At 35.7% G+C, this 22,377-nt stretch overlaps 2 protein-coding genes and 9 non-coding genes across 11 annotated transcripts; all 11 read left to right on the top strand.

Moving 5' to 3' along the window:
• The first annotated feature begins 2,686 nt into the window (after positions 1–2,686).
• Positions 2,687–3,667, top strand: LOC145278244 (uncharacterized). Its single transcript, XM_080130533.1, has one exon. The coding sequence runs from the start codon at positions 2,687–2,689 to the stop codon at positions 3,665–3,667; it is 981 nt and encodes a 326-aa protein (XP_079986659.1).
• Positions 3,668–3,691: 24 nt separating this feature from the next.
• LOC145278243 (uncharacterized) lies at positions 3,692–10,056 on the top strand. The gene is made up of 3 exons (XM_080130532.1): positions 3,692–3,844; positions 5,012–6,091; positions 10,039–10,056. The coding sequence occupies exons 1-3, from the start codon at positions 3,692–3,694 to the stop codon at positions 10,054–10,056; spliced, it is 1,251 nt and encodes a 416-aa protein (XP_079986658.1).
• A 477-nt stretch (positions 10,057–10,533) lies between these two features.
• On the top strand, positions 10,534–10,605 carry Trnaw-cca (transfer RNA tryptophan (anticodon CCA)). The gene has a single exon. It is a non-coding gene; the product is annotated as a tRNA-Trp (tRNA).
• An 834-nt stretch (positions 10,606–11,439) lies between these two features.
• Positions 11,440–11,511, top strand: Trnaw-cca (transfer RNA tryptophan (anticodon CCA)). Its single transcript has one exon. It is a non-coding gene; the product is annotated as a tRNA-Trp (tRNA).
• Positions 11,512–12,999: 1,488 nt separating this feature from the next.
• Positions 13,000–13,071, top strand: Trnaw-cca (transfer RNA tryptophan (anticodon CCA)). The gene has a single exon. It is a non-coding gene; the product is annotated as a tRNA-Trp (tRNA).
• Positions 13,072–13,913: 842 nt separating this feature from the next.
• Positions 13,914–13,985, top strand: Trnaw-cca (transfer RNA tryptophan (anticodon CCA)). The gene has a single exon. It is a non-coding gene; the product is annotated as a tRNA-Trp (tRNA).
• A 1,489-nt stretch (positions 13,986–15,474) lies between these two features.
• Trnaw-cca (transfer RNA tryptophan (anticodon CCA)) lies at positions 15,475–15,546 on the top strand. The gene has a single exon. It is a non-coding gene; the product is annotated as a tRNA-Trp (tRNA).
• A 2,393-nt stretch (positions 15,547–17,939) lies between these two features.
• Positions 17,940–18,011, top strand: Trnaw-cca (transfer RNA tryptophan (anticodon CCA)). Its single transcript has one exon. It is a non-coding gene; the product is annotated as a tRNA-Trp (tRNA).
• An 842-nt stretch (positions 18,012–18,853) lies between these two features.
• Trnaw-cca (transfer RNA tryptophan (anticodon CCA)) lies at positions 18,854–18,925 on the top strand. The gene has a single exon. It is a non-coding gene; the product is annotated as a tRNA-Trp (tRNA).
• A 1,487-nt stretch (positions 18,926–20,412) lies between these two features.
• On the top strand, positions 20,413–20,484 carry Trnaw-cca (transfer RNA tryptophan (anticodon CCA)). Its single transcript has one exon. It is a non-coding gene; the product is annotated as a tRNA-Trp (tRNA).
• An 840-nt stretch (positions 20,485–21,324) lies between these two features.
• On the top strand, positions 21,325–21,396 carry Trnaw-cca (transfer RNA tryptophan (anticodon CCA)). Its single transcript has one exon. It is a non-coding gene; the product is annotated as a tRNA-Trp (tRNA).
• Positions 21,397–22,377: the final 981 nt, after the last annotated feature.

Below are 22,377 nucleotides of genomic sequence, written 5' to 3'. Positions count from 1 at the left end.
AGTTAAAGTGGGCAGTTGTGAACAAGGCTTCGAGGAGACCAGCCGAACTGTCCTGTCGGTCTCGGATAAAAAGGGACGCCTGGAATTTACTAAGGCGTTGAACAACTCTGTCTTGACGAGACATTAAAGTCGTTGAAAAGAAGAACCTAGTTTCTACCTTGCTGAAAGGACTACGAGAAACGAATTTCCAGGAAAAGGAAAGAAAAGGGGAACTTTTAAACAACACAAACTCAAAAAATAAAACCCACAAGGAAACGAACTTTCTAAATGTTCCTTTCGTAAAAGGGCGCCCAGAAGCTTCCAGTAAGTGCTCCCCTCCTTTTTTCCCCCCTTCTTCCTCCTTCTCTATCTCTCCTTCCTTCTATTTCCCTTCACTCTCTCTCCCCCGTTTTGGTTACTACTACAAGACTCTTGTAAGCCAGATGGACATTTTTGGCAGCCCATAGAGGTCACAAACCTTTCGTTTAGATATCTTTGTTAATAAATTCTATTTCTCCTATTTTTCTCTTTTTGTTTGTAATTTTTTCCTTCAGTTTCAGAGTTAGTAGTAACGATTAATTGTTTAAGAAGAATTAACTTCCACGGGAAAAAGTGGATAATAAAATTGCTTCACTCTGCCAAAAATAGGTACTCATAGAGTTAATAACTTTGCCAGTTTAGTAAGCTACTCTCTGCTAAATTGGTCTGGGCTTATTGATGACCGGCTGCTGTCCATCACGTAGATAGTACCCCCTCCCTCCTTCCTTCTTCTTTGTTTCTGCGTCGGCCATTTTGGCTTCTTGTTCCTTTTTTTTTACAGGCATTTTTGGCGCCAAGAAGCGTTGTTGGTGGCGCGCACGCCAAAAGGGTAGTGGTTTAGCATTTAGCCGTTGATAGGTTAGAAGGGGCGGGGTTTAGTATTCTAAAATGACTACCTCTCCCACTACCTCAATGTTATTTGAAAAAAGAAAGATTATTAGAGATAAAATCTTAACTGTATTTGAGTTTTTAGACTCATTAGATGAAATAAATGAAGTAGGTTATACGTTATATAAAAAGCAGATAGATGATTACATTGCTTCAGTGGATTTATTAGACGAGCAAATTATTAATGCCTATTTAATTGAGGGAACAGAAGATGAGGAGATTAAGGCATTTAATAGGGATTGCGCTCTTCATCGAGTGAAGGTTTTGGAAAAATTGTCTAGACTCAAGCCTTCGGTAGAAGTAAGGGATAGTGCAAATCACAAAGTCTCTCTTATTAAGGAAAAACGTCTGGGGATGACGCCCAAAATTGAATGTCCCAAGTTTAGTGAAAAGGATTTAGAAAACGATATATTAGCCTTCCTTAATTTTCAGCGGGAATTCGAAAATAGCATAGTGGACTTAGAAAATGACGCCCTGAGGTTAGTTGTGTTGAAAAATCATTTGTCTGGCTACGCCTTTCAACTGGTGCGGCACCTCTCTATATCTGAGGAAAACTATCGCATAGCCACCGACATTCTCGCGTCGGAATTTCTAGATAAGGACAACATTGTGGATTCTGTTTTTTTCCCATATATTGGGTATAGAGAAGTTAAGCAACAACTTAGTAGCAAAGAAGTTCTTGAATTCTGTTAAGGCTCAGGTTCACGAATTAAATAGTTCCTTCAGTTTAAATTTCTTGGAGATGAACTCTCCCGGAAACAAGTTATTAAGTCATATTGTTTTTAGTAAGCTGCCCACTCTTTTTAGGTCTGAGTTGATTCATAAAATAGGAAATAATTACCCTACCCTGGAAGACATACTAGACCACAGTTCGGAAATATTTCGAACGATTGAGTTTTGTAAAAATAAGGAAACATATCCTCGGAAGGTGGCTAGTATACCTAAGAAAACATTTTCCCCTAGGTTCATGGGCTCTCCAGATGCTAAAAAACCTTCCACACTGGAAAATTTTCATATCCAGTCTACTAAGATTGGATTTAAGTGTAATTTTTGTAGAACCAATAACCATAACGGTAATTCCTGCAAGTTTTTTCCTTCTTATGCTGCCCGGTTGAGGAGGTGTAAGGAGATTGGCTTATGTAGCAAGTGCTCGAGCCCTTCTCATGCAGATGAGTCATGTATTTGCAAGGGTAAGGAGTATGGAATGTGCTGGCTATGTAATAAGAAGGGTCACTGTAGAGTGCTGTGTCCTTCTGTTGGGGGTGAATCTACTGCTTCTAATGCTTGTTGGCACTTGAATAGCTCTTCGTTACTGCCTGTTGTTGAGGTTGCCGTCGACAATGGATCTGGTGAAAGTGTATCTTTCAACTGCCTTATCGACACTGGTAGTGAGCGATCCTATTTGTCTGGAAAAATGTTGGATGCCTTTTCTGATATTAATACTCCCATGAGAGATCGTAAGTTTCTGATTAAGACCTTTTTGGGAAAAGAAGTTAAACACTTGAAGGAAGTTAATCTTCAAGTGAGGTTTCCAAATTCATGCCATCCTGTGTTGTTCTTGGTGGATGATGATATGGACCTTTCGTTTCGTGTTCACTGATTGAATTCTGTGGTAGAAGACCTTAAGAAACATCAGGTCGAATTGGCTGCTAATTTCTCGGAGTTGAGAGATGACACTTTGCCTGTATATGGCTTACTGGGTGTGGATGTGCTTAGGTTTTTGGGACCTATGAATTTAAAGGAGTTTAGAGAGGGCCTTGTGTGGGAATTTCCCCAAGGAATGGTTTTGTTTGGTGATCTGGCAGATTTTGGGTCTCCTCCTCCCAAAGACCTGGAAAAGGGGTTGGAATTGAATTATGCTCAAGTCGTCAAGGAACACTCTGTGTGCGACCTCACTCATGTATATTTTGCGTTGAACCCCAAGTCTGTGTATACTGATCCGTTCAGTTGTTTTGAGGAGTCTTCTGTTGAGAGGACTGTGGAAAAAATGTTTAGTTTGGAAACCATAGGTATTGTTGAGGAGGAATTCAGTGATTTCGATAAGAATATGATTGAGTCCTTTCGCTCCTCCATTCGCTTCATAGATAACTCTTACTATGTCAGTTTGCCTTGGAATGAAGAAAAATTAAAATCGGTGCCTGCTAATCATCAGGTGTCTTTGTCAGTTTTGAATCGCGTATCGAAGAAGCTGACGGAACAGGGGTTGTACGAGGATTATTGTCAGGTCTTCTTAGATCAAGAAAAGGAAGGAATAATTGAAAGGATTGTGGTTACTCCTTCCGATTTTAACAAATATGTATGGATTCCTCATCGACCGGTGATAAAACAGGATTTACAGTGCACGACCAAGATTAGACCGGTCTTCAATTGTTCTTTGAGAACCGGTGGGAAACCTTCTTTAAATGACTGCGCTTATTCTGGTGTCAATATGTGCACTGACATGCTGGATTTGCTTTTGTGGTTTCGGATGAACCAGTATGTTCTACTGGCCGATATTCGGAAGGCCTTTTTAATGATTCGTTTGAATGACGAATGTGACAAAAATAGATTCTGCTTCTTTTTAAGATTGGGTGATGAGTTGATCTGCTTTAGATACAACACTCTTATATTTGGCTTTGTATCCAGTCCTTTCATACTGAGCTACATGGTTCGATATCATGTGGAGAAATACCCTCCTGGTCCTTGCAGGGAGATGCTTTTGGGCCACTTCTATGTGGACAATCTGGTGAAAACTCACAATTCTGCTGAAGTTCTGATGTAGCTGTACTTGGAAGCTGTTTCTGTCATGGGGGAAGGTGGATTTTCCTTGAGGAATTGCTGTAGCAACAATGAAGTGCTTGCTAAGCGAATGTTGCAGGATAACAGTCTCTCCTCTCACGGTTCTGACACTGAGAAGGTATTGGGCTATTTGTATAACCCCTCCTCTGACAAAATGCGAGTAAGTTCTTGCATTGAAGGAAGATCAGTATCCTCTAAGAGGGATATTTTGTCTGTAAATTCCTCTGTATTTGATCCCCTTGGCTTAATGCTCCCTGTTACTATTAAAGGTAGGATCCTTCTTAGTAAATTGTGGAAGTTGAAAGTATCCTGGGACCAGCCGGTCCCACCCGACATTATGGTTGACTAGGAGAGGCTGTATAAGGAACTGGTACGTATCGGGGAGCTTGAATTCGACCGTTACTCTGTGGCTTCCGATTCTTCAGCCACGTTGATAGTGTTTTGTGATGCCTCGAACCTGGCCTATGGAATCGCGGTATATTTACATCAGCATGGAGAAGCCAGATTGATATTCGCTAAAGCCAGGGTTGTTCCCTCTGTTAAGAGAACCTTACCCACCTTGGAGCTGTTAGCGGTATATTTATGCATGAAGCACATTTCTGTTCTGGTGAAAATACTCCCTTTGGAAGTGCTCAGTTCTGTGATTATCGCTCTAGATGCACAGGTAGTACTGTCCTGGGTTTTATCTGACAATGTCCATACGAAATGTCAATTCACTCGTAACCGGTTAAAGGATGTAAAAGCGATGGTAAAAAATCTTAGTGATAAAGGTTTGACAGTGAAGTTTAAGTATGTGAAGACTGATGACAATCCTGCTGACTTTGTCACGAGGGGTATGTCCCTGAACAAATTTAAAATGATTTTTACTCGTTGGTTATTCGGGCCTGAATGGTTGAGAGGAGATAACTTGATCTGGCCTAGTTATGACCTAAATTGTCTTAATCCGGCTAGCCAGATGTTGATCAGTACAGTTACTGGTTGTGAACCTGTCATTCAGGGCAGTTATATAATTGAAGTAGAGAGATTTTCTTCGCTGAAGAAGCTCATTGGAGTTTTGATTGCTGTATTCCAATTTATATCAAAAATGAGAGGTATTGTTCTCGACTCTAGTATTAAGGCGAGATTGTACTTGCTCAGAATGACACAAGGACTGTTCCTTTCTAAGGAAAAGGATTATTTGTCTAAGTCTGATGGCGGTGAAGCCCCCCCTTTGGTTTCTAAATTTAATTTATTTTTGGATGATGAAGGATTGATTCGCTCACGAGGTAGAATTGGTAAATCTACTTATTTTTCTGATGCAGTCCTTCATCCTATTCTGCTTCCTAAGTCTTGTCATGTTACAAGTTTGATAATCATGGATTGTCATTTGAAGTGTAAGCATCGGGTTAATTTAGTTAAGCCGTTCTTGCACACCGGGATCGATTTTACTGGCCATTTGTGGGTGCATGAAGGTGATGAAACTAAAAAGATGTATATTTTAATCTTCACCTGTTTTAGTGTGCGAGCTATACACTTGGAACTGTTGCCTGATATGACCACTCAGTCTGTGGTTTTGGCATTTTTGAGATTTTTCAATTTTTATGGGGTCCCTTCTCACATTTATTCGGATAATGCAAAGTCCTTTGTGGCGGGTTGTGACCTTGTTAAACAGGTTTATTTGTCTGACGAATTTAGAGGGACAGTTGATGCCCATCTTATCAAACACCAAACGATACCTTTATATTCTGCTTGGTACGGTGCTGTGTGGGAAAGATTAATTCGAGTTGTAAAAGGTTGTCTTTTCAAGGTTATAGGACGGAGGAAGTTAAGTTATTTTCAACTTTTGACGGTTCTGTCAGATGTGCAAGGATCTGTTAACGATCGGCCCTTGACCTATCGTTGCTCAGATGACTCTGGCTTGGAGATGATTACTCCTAATGCCTTTGTGCATCCCTTCCATAAAAACTCTGTGTTTTTGTCCTTAGAAGAAGATTGTTTCCTGAATAACCCCCCTAGTAAAGAAGATCTTATTGAGAGTCTGGGATGTAGAGATGAATTCTTGAATCGTTTTAAAAGGTTATGGTATGAACAATATCTCTTGGGTCTGAGGGAGTTGTCGCAGGATCTTTACCAATCTGATTTTGAACATATGATTAAGCTGCGTGATGTCGTTTTGATAAAAAACCCTATGAAGCCTCGTCCTTACTGGTCCTTGAGAAGGGTGGTTAATCTAACTTCTGGGTCGGATAGCTTAGTTCGGTCAGCTTTAATCAGAAGGAGTGATGGCAGCACTCAGGAACATTCCTTAAGGAACTTGTGTCCTTTAGAACTTTCCATAACCCACTCTCACCAAGCTTCTAACGATGGAGAGGGCAATTCTCTGAGATCGGGGACTAGTCGGGACAGGGAAAACTTTCAGTCTAGGCCTGTAAGGTCTGTTAAATCTTTAAATGAAAGAAATCCAGAATACGTTTGGTATTAGATTGTTGTTTGAGGATTTTTTCTTTTTGTCTTTTTTCTTTTTAGGGAGAGTGTGGAAATTATCTTCCACCATCTTTCTTTCCCTTTTCTTTCTCCTGTTTCGGTTCTTCCTTCCTTTCTTCTTAACCCCTTTCCTACCCCCTTCCCTAGCTTCCCCCTTTGTTTTATGTCACCTGACTCCCTTTATGCCCGTTGATTGGATGAGACGTTTTCGCGCTAAATTGACGCACGTGTGTGATATTTTGAGTTAAAGTGGGCAGTTGTGAACAAGGCTTCGAGGAGACCAGCCGAACTGTCCTGTCGGTCTCGGATAAAAAGGGACGCCTGGAATTTACTAAGGCGTTGAACAACTCTGTCTTGACGAGACATTAAAGTCGTTGAAAAGAAGAACCTAGTTTTCTAAGACACTTGAAAACTAATACTATTATCGAGAAAAGATAATAGAAGTTTTGAACAGAAAATTCGCCGCAGGGAAGTTTTCGAAGATACCAGAAAACACCAGAATATTCAGCCTCAAGAAATTTCTACCTTGCTGAAAGGACTACGAAAAACGAATTTCCAGGAAAAGGAAAGAAAAGGGGAACTTTTAAACAACACAAACTCAAAAAATAAAATCCTCAAGGAAACGAACTTTCTAAATGTTCCTTTCGTAAAAGGGCGCCCAGAAGCTTCCAGTAAGTGCTCCCCTCCTTTTTTCCCCCCTTCTTCCTCCTTCTCTATCTCTCCTTCCTTCTATTTCCCTTCACTCTCTCTCCCCCGTTTTGGTTACTACTACAAGATTCTTGTAAGCCAGATGGACATTTTTGGCAGCCCATAGAGGTCACAAACCTTTCGTTTAGATATCTTTGTTAATAAATTCTATTTCTCCTATTTTTCTCTTTTTGTTTGTAATTTTTTCCTTCAGTTTCAGAGTTAGTAGTAACGATTAATTGTTTAAGAAGAATTAACTTCCACGGGAAAAAGTGGATAATAAAATTGCTTTAATATATAGAGTAAAATTTGCAAATATATACGACTGTTAATCAAAAGAAAAAAAAATGTAGAAAATTTAGGTAACGTTTCATTTGTTTACATACGGAGGCACAGCGTTGAATATAAAATTCTTGCAGACGAAGTGGATTAAATAAAGTGCTCCGTTTGAAATTCTGTGTAGGTTCCATACATCGAGAGAAGGATCCTCGAGTTTTACAAGATACCCATGAAAAAGGTGGAGTTTACGTCAACCTAAACGTTGTGACTGCTACACTTCACCTTTTCTGTCCACAGTCAGTGGAGGAGAATCCGTGTATGACTGACACAATTTTTATTTTTCTTCATATCCAGAGTGCTCCTTTATGTTGGGAGCTAGATTTACCTCACATTAAAGTAGTGTGAAATATGTAAATTATACCAATAATCAATCCTCATCCAACAAGAGACTCCTTCAGAAACGTACATTTAACTGAATTTTCAACAAAATAATTTACTGGAAAAGAGCGCAATTTTGATCTGTACAAATTGTTCACAGAAAATCAATTTTTATTAATTAAACCTAATTTACAATAAATAAACTGAATAAAACCTTACACAGTTTAAATGTATCCGTACAAAATGAGATGATCTTGTGTTTACGCGGTATAAAGAAAACAAAACAAAATTCCGCTTAGGTGGCTTTTTTGTAGCTGGCCCTGTGGCAAAACGGTAGCGCGTTTGACTCCAGATCAGAAGTGTTGCGTGTTCAAATCACGTCGGGGTCAAGAAGTCCTTATTTAGTTCTTTTTTTTTTCAGTATATGGAAATATTTTAAATCTTCGAGTTAGAATGAATAATGTGATAATATCGGTTAACCGTCCCCATAAGTAATCCAATTGAAAAAATTCCCACTACTTATGTTTACTACGCTATAATCACATTGACTACTGTACACCCATAAACCCTTATGCTCGAGTGATCTCCAGGCCATGATAAGGGATGATTCATGTGTAAAAAAAGAATGAAAAAAAAAAAAAAAAACCAAAAAACACTAGACAACCCGCCAGTAGTCACTTTAACTTGGATACATTAAATTTTCCTGGTCGATCGATTTTGAAGATAAATAGACGGATATGAATAAAGTACATTTTAGTTTATAGAAGCTTCATTAGAGTTTAAATGTTTGTGAAGCAGTTGTTTATTTTTTTTTTTAAACAACAATCAGTATTCAAATTGCTTTTAATATCGCTGTACATTTACAGCTGATGCAGTCAGGTTAGACTAATGCTGTTTTCTTATGTAAGAGTATAATCTTTATAATTATAAATCTCAAATGACCTGTTAACGAGTGATGTCACTGATGTTCTGACTGCTACACTTCACCTCTTTTCCGTCTACAGTCAGTGGAGGAGAATCCGTTTATGACTGACACAATTTTAATTTTTCTTCCTATCCAGAGTGCTCCTTTTTGTTGGGAGCTAGATTTTCCTTACATTAAAAAAAGACTTTGTGTCTAATTCTGCCCTCGTGTGGAGACAAGGTAATAGAAACATTCAACATGAGAAAAGTAGTTCGGAATATCTAAATTACATCAATAATCAATCCTCATCAAACAAATGACCCCTTCAGAAACGCACATTTAACTGAATTTTCAACAAAATAATTTACTGGGAAAAGAGCGCAATTTTGATCTTAACAAATTGTTCACAGAAAATCAATTTTTATTAATTAAAACTAATTTACAATAAATAAACTGAATAAAACCTTAAACAGTTTACATGTATCTGTACAAAGTAATATGATCTTGTGTGTACGCGGTATAAAAAAAGCAAAACAAATTTCGGCTTAGGTGTCTCCTTCGTAGCTGGCCCTGTGGTGCAACGGTAGCGCGTCTAAATCCAGGTCAGAAGGTTACGTGTTCAAATCACGTCGGGGTCAAGAAGTCCTTATTTAGCTCTTTTGTTTCAGTATATGGAAATATTTTAAATCTTCGAGTTGGTATGAATAATGTGATAATATTGGTTAACCGTCCCTATAAGTAATCCAATTCACAAAATTCCCACTACTTCTGTTTACTACGCTATAATCACATTGACTACTGTATACCAATAAACCGTTATCCTCGAGTGGCCTCCGGGCCATTATAAGTGATGATTCAGTTGCAAAAAAAGAAAGGAAGAAAAAAAAAAACACTAGAAAACCCGTCGGTACTCACTTTAACTTTGATACATTGCATTTTCCTGGTCGATCGATTTTGAAGATAAATAGACAGATATTAATAAAGTACATTTAAGTTCATAGAAGCTTCATTAGAGTTTAAATATTTGTAAAGCAGTTATTTATTTATTTATTTTTTTTTTAAATAAAAACCAATATTCAAATTGCTATTAATATCGCTGTACATTTACAGCTGATGCAGTCAGGTTAGACTAATTCTGTGTTATTATGTAAGAGCATAATCTATACAATTATAAAACTCCAATGACTTTGTAACGAGTGATGTAACCCACTTTCCGGTTTACAACATCCGGTTACACATGCGCATATAAACCTTAACCCATAACAACGTAAATAAATATATAAACACTAATCGCTCCTTTTGCAGATTTTGACCTGCGCACTGAAATATTAATGTTATTATTTCGAAATTATTATTTAACATGGGAAGAGTTGGGGTGTTTTGCAACTATTCTTTATTACAACTATACTGTCGCTATTTTCTTACAACTAAACAACTTTAACTCGTTAACAAACATGAGAACAATAGTAGTAAAGCCAAGACTACTACTACCACTCTCTAGCCGTCTCTTTTGCTTCCTTCCTTCCTTTTTTATTTTTTGTTTACATTTCTAGATACAAAATAGTTGTGTGAGAACGGTGAATTTGTTGACACATTTACTAATCTGTTTCAATATTATTTTTTATTTTATTTTATTTATTTAGGTTTTATTTGTTGCTTAAGGGTTTGTTACAATTAATGTTTTTAGATTTTAAGTTTCTATAACTTGGTTGAAGGATTCCAATATAGGATTTTCATTCTTATATTTCTCATCAGTAGGTTAATGTGCGGTTTTGCTGCTAAATGACTTTCGTCGGCGTTCGATTCGTAGGAAAATCATGTTCAATTTTCGATTTTTGAGCGATTATTCGGAAAATAGGTAAGTTTATATGAATAGAGATTATTCGTTTTTTCATGTTTGAGTGATCCGTCCGTGATTTTTCATTTGAATATACATTAATAGAAATGTTTCTGTCATGTCAAAAAAACAAACTATTTTCTTTACGTAACGAGTGTCAGGCTCATACATGAATTCCATAGCTAATATAACATACTGACCCAACGGGTCACGGGTAGTCGAGTGTAATATAATGTTCTGGTTTCTTTACTCGACATAAAAGTAGGACAACAACGTTCAGGTAAGGCGTCGTTTTCGTGATGGCCCTGTGGCGCAACGGTAGCGCGTCTGACTCCAGATCAGAAGGTTGCGTGTTCAAATCACGTCGGGGTCAAATAATTTCATTTTATATATACATAGAGTAAAATTTGAAAATATATACGACTGTAAATCAAAAGAAAAAAAATGTAGAAAATTTAGGTAACGTTTCATTTGTTTACCTACGGATGCACAGCGTTGCAGATAAAAAGTAGGATTACACCATAATTGTCCACAACAGTGTAACTATTACAACTGAATTTGACTACTGTGCCACGATTCTTGCAGACGAAGTAGATTAAATAAAGTGTTTTGTTTGAAATTCTGTGTAGGTTCCATACCTCGAGAGAAGGATCCTCGAGTGCAAGAAGATACGCATGAAAATGTGGAGTTTACGTCAACCAAAATGTTGTGACTGCTACACTTCACATTTTCCGTCCACAGTCAGTGGAGGAGAATCCGTATATGACTGAGACTATTTTTATTTTTCTTCCTATCCAGAGTGCTCCTTTTTGTTGGGAGCTAGATTTTCCTTACATTAAAAAAAGACTTTGTGTCTAACTCTGCCCTCGTGTGGAGACAAGGAAATAGAAACATTCAACATGAGAAAAGTTGTTCGAAATATCTAAATTACATCAATAATCAATCCTCATCAAACAAATGACCCCTTCAGAAACGTACATTTAACTGAATTTTCAACAAAATAATTTACTGGGAAAAGAGCGCAATTTAGATCTTTACAAGTTGTTCACAGAAAATCAATTTTTATTAATTAAAACTAATTTACAATAAATAAACTGAATAAAACCTTAAACAGTTTACATGTATTTGTACAAAGTAATATGATCTTGTGTGTACGCGGTATAAAAAAAGCAAAACAAATTTCGGCTAAGGTGGTTTCTTTGTAGCTGGCCCTGTGGCGCAACGGTAGCGCGTCTGACTCCAGATCAGAAGGTTGCGTGTTCAAATCACGTCGGGGTCAAGAAGTCCTTATTTAGTTGTTTTTTTTCAGTATATGGAAATATTTTAAATCTTCGAGTTAGAAAGAATAATGTTATAATATCGGTTAACCGTCCCCATAAGTAATCCAATTTACAAAATGCCCACTTCTTATGTTTACTACGCTATAATCAACTCGACTTCTGTATACCCATTAACCCTTATCCTCGAATGGTCTCCGGGTCTTGATAAGTGATGATTCATGTGTAAAAAAAAAAATCAAACAAGCAAAACCACTAGACAACCCGTCAGTAGCCACCTCAACTTTGATACATTAAATTTTCCTGGTCAATTGATTTCGGAGCTAAAATCACAGGTATTAATAAAGTACACTTTAGTTCATAGAAGCTTCATTTGAGTGTAAATAGTTGTAAAGCAGTTGTTTTTTTTTTTAATAACAACCAGTAGTAAAATTGTTATTAATATCGCTGTACATTTACAGCTGATGCAGTCAGGTTCGACTAATGCTATGTTCTTATGCAAGAGTATAATCTATATAATTATAAAACTCAAATGACTTTGTAACGAGTGATGTAACCCACTTTCCGGTTTACGACATCCGATTACACATGCGCGCATAAACATTAACCCATAACAACGTAAATAAATATATAAACACTAATCGCTCCTTTTGCAGATTTTGACCTGCGCACTGAAATATTAATGTTATTATTTCGACATTATTATTTAACATGGGAAGAGTTGGGGTGTTTTGCAACTATTCTTTATTACAACTATACTGTCGCTATTTTCTTACAACTAAACAACTTTAACTCGTTAACAAACATGAGAACAATAGTAGTAAAGCCAAGACTACTACTACCACTCTCTAGCCGTCTCTTTTCCTTCCTTCCTTCTTTTTTTATTTTTTGTTTACATTTCTAGATACAAAATAGTTGTGTGAGAACGGTGAATTTGTTGACACATTTACTAATCTGTTTCAATATTATTTTTTTATTTTATTTTATTTATTTAGGTTTTATTTGTTGCTTAAGGGTTTGTTACAATTAATGTTTTTAGATTTTAAGTTTCTATAACTTGGTTGAAGGATTCCAATATAGGATTTTCATTCTTATATTTCTCATCAGTAGGTTAATGTGCGGTTTTGCTGCTAAATGACTTTCGTCGGCGTTCGATTCGTAGGAAAATCATGTTCAATTTTCGATTTTTGAGCGATTATTCGGAAAATAGGTAAGTTTACATGAATAGAGATTATTCGTTTTTTCATGTTTGAGTGATCCGTCCGTGATTTTTCATTTGAATATACATTAATAGAAATGTTTCTGTCATGTCAAAAAAACAAACTATTTTCTTTACGTAACAAGTGTCAGGCTCATACATGAATTCCATAGCTAATATAACATACTGACCCAACGGGTCACGGGTAGTCGAGTGTAATATAATGTTCTGGTTTCTTTACTCGACATAAAAGTAGGACAACAACGTTCGGGTAAGGCGTCGTTTTCGTGATGGCCCTGTGGCGCAACGGTAGCGCGTCTGACTCCAGATCAGAAGGTTGCGTGTTCAAATCACGTCGGGGTCAAATAATTTCATTTTATATATACATAGAGTAAAATTTGAAAATATATACGACTGTAAATCAAAAGAAAAAAAATGTAGAAAATTTAGGTAACGTTTCATTTGTTTACCTACGGATGCACAGCGTTGCAGATAAAAAGTAGGATTACACCATAATTGTCCACAACAGTGTAACTATTACAACTGAATTTGACTACTGTGCCACGATTCTTGCAGACGAAGTAGATTAAATAAAGTGTTCCGTTTGAAATTCTGTGTAGGTTCCATACCTCGAGAGAAGGATCCTCGAGTGTAAGAAGATACGCATGAAAATGTGGAGTTTACGTCAACCAAAATGTTGTGACTGCTACACTTCACATTTTCCGTCCACAGTCAGTGGAGGACTGGAGGAGAATCCGTATATGACTGAGACTATTTTTATTTTTCTTCCTATCCAGAGTGCTCCTTTTTGTTGGGAGCTAGATTTTCCTTACATTAAAAATAGACTTTGTGTCTAACTCTGCCCTCGTGTGGAGACAAGGAAATAGAAACATTCAACATGAGAAAAGTAGTTCGAAATATCTAAATTACATCAATAATCAATCCTCATCAAACAAATGACCCCTTCAGAAACGTACATTTAACTGAATTTTCAACAAAATAATTTACTGGGAAAAGAGCGCAATTTAGATCTTTACAAGTTGTTCACAGAAAATCAATTTTTATTAATTAAAACTAATTTACAATAAATAAACTGAATAAAACCTTAAACAGTTTACATGTATTTGTACAAAGTAATATGATCTTGTGTGTACGCGGTATAAAAAAAGCAAAACAAATTTCGGCTAAGGTGGTTTCTTTGTAGCTGGCCCTGTGGCGCAACGATAGCGCGTCTGACTCCAGATCAGAAGGTTGCGTGTTCAAATCACGTCGGGGTCAAGAAGTCCTTATTTAGTTTTTTTTTTCAGTATATGGAAATATTTGAAATCTTCGAGTTAGAAAGAATAATGTTATAATATCGGTTAACCGTCCCCATAAGTAATCCAATTTACAAAATGCCCACTTCTTATGTTTACTACGCTATAATCAACTCGACTTCTGTATACCCATTAACCCTTATCCTCGAATGGTCTCCGGGTCTTGATAAGTGATGATTCATGTGTAAAAAAAAAATCAAGCAAACAAAACCACTAGACAACCCGTCAGTAGCCACCTCAACTTTGATACATTAAATTTTCCTGGTCAATTGATTTCGGAGCTAAAATCACAGGTATTAATAAAGTACACTTTAGTTCATAGAAGCTTCATTTGAGTGTAAATAGTTGTAAAGCAGTTGTTTTTTTTTTTTTTAATAACAACCAGTAGTAAAATTGTTATTAATATCGCTGTACATTTACAGCTGATGCAGTCAGGTTCGACTAATGCTATGTTCTTATGCAAGAGTATAATCTATATAATTATAAAACTCAAATGACTTTGTAACGAGTGATGTAACCCACTTTCCGGTTTACGACATCCGATTACACATGCGCGCATAAACATTAACCCATAACAACGTAAATAAATATATAAACACTAATCGCTCCTTTTGCAGATTTTGACCTGCGCACTGAAATATTAATGTTATTATTTCGAAATTATTATTTAACATGGGAAGAGTTGGGGTGTTTTGCAACTATTCTTTATTACAACTATACTGTCGCTATTTTCTTACAACTAAACAACTTTAACTCGTTAACAAACATGAGAACAATAGTAGTAAAGCCAAGACTACTACTACCACTCTCTAGCCGTCTCTTTTCCTTCCTTCCTTCTTTTTTTATTTTTTGTTTACATTTCTAGATACAAAATAGTTGTGTGAGAACGGTGAATTTGTTGACACATTTACTAATCTGTTTCAATATTATTTTTTTATTTTATTTTATTTATTTAGGTTTTATTTGTTGCTTAAGGGTTTGTTACAATTAATGTTTTTAGATTTTAAGTTTCTATAACTTGGTTGAAGGATTCCAATATAGGATTTTCATTCTTATATTTCTCATCAGTAGGTTAATGTGCGGTTTTGCTGCTAAATGACTTTCGTCGGCGTTCGATTCGTAGGAAAATCATGTTCAATTTTCGATTTTTGAGCGATTATTCGGAAAATAGGTAAGTTTACATGAATAGAGATTATTCGTTTTTTCATGTTTGAGTGATCCGTCCGTGATTTTTCATTTGAATATACATTAATAGAAATGTTTCTGTCATGTCAAAAAAACAAACTATTTTCTTTACGTAACGAGTGTCAGGCTCATACATGAATTCCATAGCTAATATAACATACTGACCCAACGGGTCACGGGTAGTCGAGTGTAATATAATGTTCTGGTTTCTTTACTCGACATAAAAGTAGGACAACAACGTTCGGGTAAGGCGTCGTTTTCGTGATGGCCCTGTGGCGCAACGGTAGCGCGTCTGACTCCAGATCAGAAGGTTGCGTGTTCAAATCACGTCGGGGTCAAATAATTTCATTTTATATATACATAGAGTAAAATTTGAAAATATATACGACTGTAAATCAAAAGAAAAAAAATGTAGAAAATTTAGGTAACGTTTCATTTGTTTACCTACGGATGCACAGCGTTGCAGATAAAAAGTAGGATTACACCATAATTGTCCACAACAGTGTAACTATTTCAACTGAATTTGACTACTGCGCCACGATTCTTGCAGACGAAGTAGATTAAATAAAGTTTTTTGTTTGAAATTCTGTGTAGGTTCCATACCTCGAGAGAAGGATCCTCGAGTGTAAGAAGATACGCATGAAAATGTGGAGTTTACGTCAACCAAAATGTTGTGACTGCTACACTTCACATTTTCCGTCCACAGTCAGTGGAGGAGAATCCGTATATGACTGAGACTATTTTTATTTTTCTTCCTATCCAGAGTGCTCCTTTTTGTTGGGAGCTAGATTTTCCTTACATTAAAAATAGACTTTGTGTCTAACTCTGCCCTCGTGTGGAGACAAGGAAATAGAAACATTCAACATGAGAAAAGTTGTTCGAAATATCTAAATTACATCAATAATCAATCCTCATCAAACAAATGACCCCTTCAGAAACGTACATTTAACTGAATTTTCAACAAAATAATTTACTGGGAAAAGAGCGCAATTTAGATCTTTACAAGTTGTTCACAGAAAATCAATTTTTATTAATTAAAACTAATTTACAATAAATAAACCGAATAAAACCTTAAACAGTTTACATGTATTTGTACAAAGTAATATGATCTTGTGTGTACGCGGTATAAAAAAAGCAAAACAAATTTCGGCTAAGGTGGTTTCTTTGTAGCTGGCCCTGTGGCGCAACGATAGCGCGTCTGACTCTAGATCAGAAGGTTGCGTGTTCAAATCACGTCGGGGTCAAGAACTCCGTATTTAGTTTTTTTTTTCAGTATATGGAAATATTTGAAATCTTCGAGTTAGAAAGAATAATGTTATAATATCGGTTAACCGTCCCCATAAGTAATCCAATTTACAAAATGCCCACTTCTTATGTTTACTACGCTATAATCAACTCGACTTCTGTATACCCATTAACCCTTATCCTCGAATGGTCTCCGGGTCTTGATAAGTGATGATTCATGTGTAAAAAAAAAATCAAACAAACAAAACCACTAGACAACCCGTCAGTAGCCACTTCAACTTTGATACATTAAATTTTCCTGGTCAATTGATTTCGGAGCTAAAATCACAGGTATTAATAAAGTACACTTTAGTTCATAGAAGCTTCATTTGAGTGTAAATAGTTGTAAAGCAGTTGTTTTTTTTTTTAAATAACAACCAGTAGTAAAATTGTTATTAATATCGCTGTACATTTACAGCTGATGCAGTCAGGTTCGACTAATGCTATGTTCTTATGCAAGAGTATAATCTATATAATTATAAAACTCAAATGACTTTGTAACGAGTGATGTAACCCACTTTCCGGTTTACGACATCCGATTACACATGCGCGCATAAACATTAACCCATAACAACGTAAATAAATATATAAACACTAATCGCTCCTTTTGCAGATTTTGACCTGCGCACTGAAATATTAATGTTATTATTTCGAAATTATTATTTAACATGGGAAGAGTTGGGGTGTTTTGCAACTATTCTTTATTACAACTATACTGTCGCTATTTTCTTACAACTAAACAACTTTAACTCGTTAACAAACATGAGAACAATAGTAGTAAAGCCAAGACTACTACTACCACTCTCTAGCCGTCTCTTTTCCTTCCTTCCTTCTTTTTTTATTTTTTGTTTACATTTCTAGATACAAAATAGTTGTGTGAGAACGGTGAATTTGTTGACACATTTACTAATCTGTTTCAATATTATTTTTTTATTTTATTTTATTTATTTAGGTTTTATTTGTTGCTTAAGGGTTTGTTACAATTAATGTTTTTAGATTTTAAGTTTCTATAACTTGGTTGAAGGATTCCAATATAGGATTTTCATTCTTATATTTCTCATCAGTAGGTTAATGTGCGGTTTTGCTGCTAAATGACTTTCGTCGGCGTTCGATTCGTAGGAAAATCATGTTCAATTTTCGATTTTTGAGCGATTATTCGGAAAATAGGTAAGTTTACATGAATAGAGATTATTCGTTTTTTCATGTTTGAGTGATCCGTCCGTGATTTTTCATTTGAATATACATTAATAGAAATGTTTCTGTCATGTCAAAAAAACAAACTATTTTCTTTACGTAACAAGTGTCAGGCTCATACATGAATTCCATAGCTAATATAACATACTGACCCAACGGGTCACGGGTAGTCGAGTGTAATATAATGTTCTGGTTTCTTTACTCGACATAAAAGTAGGACAACAACGTTCGGGTAAGGCGTCGTTTTCGTGATGGCCCTGTGGCGCAACGGTAGCGCGTCTGACTCCAGATCAGAAGGTTGCGTGTTCAAATCACGTCGGGGTCAAATAATTTCATTTTATATATACATAGAGTAAAATTTGAAAATATATACGACTGTAAATCAAAAGAAAAAAAATGTAGAAAATTTAGGTAACGTTTCATTTGTTTACCTACGGATGCACAGCGTTGCAGATAAAAAGTAGGATTACACCATAATTGTCCACAACAGTGTAACTATTACAACTGAATTTGACTACTGTGCCACGATTCTTGCAGACGAAGTAGATTAAATAAAGTGTTCCGTTTGAAATTCTGTGTAGGTTCCATACCTCGAGAGAAGGATCCTCGAGTGTAAGAAGATACGCATGAAAATGTGGAGTTTACGTCAACCAAAATGTTGTGACTGCTACACTTCACATTTTCCGTCCACAGTCAGTGGAGGACTGGAGGAGAATCCGTATATGACTGAGACTATTTTTATTTTTCTTCCTATCCAGAGTGCTCCTTTTTGTTGGGAGCTAGATTTTCCTTACATTAAAAATAGACTTTGTGTCTAACTCTGCCCTCGTGTGGAGACAAGGAAATAGAAACATTCAACATGAGAAAAGTAGTTCGAAATATCTAAATTACATCAATAATCAATCCTCATCAAACAAATGACCCCTTCAGAAACGCACATTTAACTGAATTTTCAACAAAATAATTTACTGGGAAAAGAGCGCAATTTAGATCTTTACAAGTTGTTCACAGAAAATCAATTTTTATTAATTAAAACTAATTTACAATAAATAAACTGAATAAAACCTTAAACAGTTTACATGTATTTGTACAAAGTAATATGATCTTGTGTGTACGCGGTATAAAAAAAGCAAAACAAATTTCGGCTAAGGTGGTTTCTTTGTAGCTGGCCCTGTGGCGCAACGGTAGCGCGTCTAACTCCAGATCAGAAGGTTGCGTGTTCAAATCACGTCGGGGTCAAGAAGTCCTTATTTAGTTTTTTTTTTCAGTATATGGAAATATTTGAAATCTTCGAGTTAGAAAGAATAATGTTATAATATCGGTTAACCGTCCCCATAAGTAATCCAATTTACAAAATGCCCACTTCTTATGTTTACTACGCTATAATCAACTCGACTTCTGTATACCCATTAACCCTTATCCTCGAATGGTCTCCGGGTCTTGATAAGTGATGATTCATGTGTAAAAAAAAAAATCAAACAAACAAAACCACTAGACAACCCGTCAGTAGCCACCTCAACTTTGATACATTAAATTTTCCTGGTCAATTGATTTCGGAGCTAAAATCACAGGTATTAATAAAGTACACTTTAGTTCATAGAAGCTTCATTTGAGTGTAAATAGTTGTAAAGCAGTTGTTTTTTTTTTAAATAACAACCAGTAGTAAAATTGTTATTAATATCGCTGTACATTTACAGCTGATGCAGTCAGGTTCGACTAATGCTATGTTCTTATGCAAGAGTATAATCTATATAATTATAAAACTCAAATGACTTTGTAACGAGTGATGTAACCCACTTTCCGGTTTACGACATCCGATTACACATGCGCGCATAAACATTAACCCATAACAACGTAAATAAATATATAAACACTAATCGCTCCTTTTGCAGATTTTGACCTGCGCACTGAAATATTAATGTTATTATTTCGACATTATTATTTAACATGGGAAGAGTTGGGGTGTTTTGCAACTATTCTTTATTACAACTATACTGTCGCTATTTTCTTACAACTAAACAACTTTAACTCGTTAACAAACATGAGAACAATAGTAGTAAAGCCAAGACTACTACTACCACTCTCTAGCCGTCTCTTTTCCTTCCTTCCTTCTTTTTTTATTTTTTGTTTACATTTCTAGATACAAAATAGTTGTGTGAGAACGGTGAATTTGTTGACACATTTACTAATCTGTTTCAATATTATTTTTTTATTTTATTTTATTTATTTAGGTTTTATTTGTTGCTTAAGGGTTTGTTACAATTAATGTTTTTAGATTTTAAGTTTCTATAACTTGGTTGAAGGATTCCAATATAGGATTTTCATTCTTATATTTCTCATCAGTAGGTTAATGTGCGGTTTTGCTGCTAAATGACTTTCGTCGGCGTTCGATTCGTAGGAAAATCATGTTCAATTTCCGATTTTTGAGCGATTATTCGGAAAATAGGTAAGTTTATATGAATAGAGAGGATTCGTTTTTTCATGTTTGAGTGATCCGTCCGTGATTTTTCATTTGAATATACATTAATAGAAATGTTTCTGTCATGTCAAAAAAACAAACTATTTTCTTTACGTAACAAGTGTCAGGCTCATACATGAATTCCATAGCTAATATAACATACTGACCCAACGGGTCACGGGTAGTCGAGTGTAATATAATGTTCTGGTTTCTTTACTCGACATAAAAGTAGGACAACAACGTTCGGGTAAGGCGTCGTTTTCGTGATGGCCCTGTGGCGCAACGGTAGCGCGTCTGACTCCAGATCAGAAGGTTGCGTGTTCAAATCACGTCGGGGTCAAATAATTTCATTTTATATATACATAGAGTAAAATTTGAAAATATATACGACTGTAAATCAAAAGAAAAAAAATGTAGAAAATTTAGGTAACGTTTCATTTGTTTACCTACGGATGCACAGCGTTGCAGATAAAAAGTAGGATTACACCAACACCATAATTGTCCACAACAGTGTAACTATTACAACTGAATTTGACTACTGTGCCACGATTCTTGCAGACGAAGTAGATTAAATAAAGTGTTTTGTTTGAAATTCTGTGTAGGTTCCATACCTCGAGAGAAGGATCCTCGAGTGTAAGAAGACACGCATGAAAATGTGGAGTTTACGTCAACCAAAATGTTGTGACTGCTACACTTCACATTTTCCGTCCACAGTCAGTGGAGGAGAATCCGTATATGACTGAGACTATTTTTATTTTTCTTCCTATCCAGAGTGCTCCTTTTTGTTGGGAGCTAGATTTTCCTTACATTAAAAATAGACTTTGTGTCTAACTCTGCCCTCGTGTGGAGACAAGGAAATAGAAACATTCAACATGAGAAAAGTAGTTCGAAATATCTAAATTACATCAATAATCAATCCCCATCAAACAAATGACCCCTTCAGAAACGCACATTTAACTGAATTTTCAACAAAATAATTTGCTGGGAAAAGAGCGCAATTTAGATCTTTACAAGTTGTTCACAGAAAATCAATTTTTATTAATTAAAACTAATTTACAATAAATAAACTGAATAAAACCTTAAACAGTTTACATGTATTTGTACAAAGTAATATGATCTTGTGTGTACGCGGTATAAAAAAAGCAAAACAAATTTCGGCTAAGGTGGTTTCTTTGTAGCTGGCCCTGTGGCGCAACGGTAGCGCGTCTGACTCCAGATCAGAAGGTTGCGTGTTCAAATCACGTCGGGGTCAAGAAGTCCTTATTTAGTTTTTTTTTTCAGTATATGGAAATATTTTAAATCTTCGAGTTAGAAAGAATAATGTTATAATATCGGTTAACCGTCCCCATAAGTAATCCAATTTACAAAATGCCCACTTCTTATGTTTACTACGCTATAATCAACTCGACTTCTGTATACCCATTAACCCTTATCCTCGAATGGTCTCCGGGTCTTGATAAGTGATGATTCATGTGTAAAAAAAAAATCAAACAAACAAAACCACTAGACAACCCGTCAGTAGCCACTTCAACTTTGATACATTAAATTTTCCTGGTCAATTGATTTCGGAGCTAAAATCACAGGTATTAATAAAGTACACTTTAGTTCATAGAAGCTTCATTTGAGTGTAAATATTTGTAAAGCAGTTGTTTTTTTTTAAATAACAACCAGTAGTAAAATTGTTATTAATATCGCTGTACATTTACAGCTGATGCAGTCAGGTTCGACTAATGCTATGTTCTTATGCAAGAGTATAATCTATATAATTATAAAACTCAAATGACTTTGTAACGAGTGATGTAACCCACTTTCCGGTTTACGACATCCGATTACACATGCGCGCATAAACATTAACCCATAACAACGTAAATAAATATATAAACACTAATCGCTCCTTTTGCAGATTTTGACCTGCGCACTGAAATATTAATGTTATTATTTCGAAATTATTATTTAACATGGGAAGAGTTGGGGTGTTTTGCAACTATTCTTTATTACAACTATACTGTCGCTATTTTCTTACAACTAAACAACTTTAACTCGTTAACAAACATGAGAACAATAGTAGTAAAGCCAAGACTACTACTACCACTCTCTAGCCGTCTCTTTTCCTTCCTTCCTTCTTTTTTTATTTTTTGTTTACATTTCTAGATACAAAATAGTTGTGTGAGAACGGTGAATTTGTTGACACATTTACTAATCTGTTTCAATATTATTTTTTTATTTTATTTTA

Source organism: Euprymna scolopes, chromosome 6, assembly GCF_053919585.1.
Source record: "Euprymna scolopes isolate OS-2025 chromosome 6, ASM5391958v1, whole genome shotgun sequence".
Taxonomy (NCBI): domain Eukaryota; kingdom Metazoa; phylum Mollusca; class Cephalopoda; order Sepiida; family Sepiolidae; genus Euprymna; species Euprymna scolopes.
Note: the sequence above shows the minus strand (reverse complement) of the source record. Positions and strands in the feature narration are given on the sequence as shown.

Coding starts and splice junctions, on each gene's coding strand:
- LOC145278244 (XM_080130533.1), top strand. CDS start 2,687: ATGGTTTTGTTTGGTGATCTGGCAGATTTTGGGTCTCCTCCTCCCAAA.
- LOC145278243 (XM_080130532.1), top strand. CDS start 3,692: ATGGGGGAAGGTGGATTTTCCTTGAGGAATTGCTGTAGCAACAATGAA. Junction 3,845..5,011: donor CCTCCTCTGACAAAATGCGA/GTAAGTTCTTGC, acceptor CTGCTTCCTAAG/TCTTGTCATGTTACAAGTTT.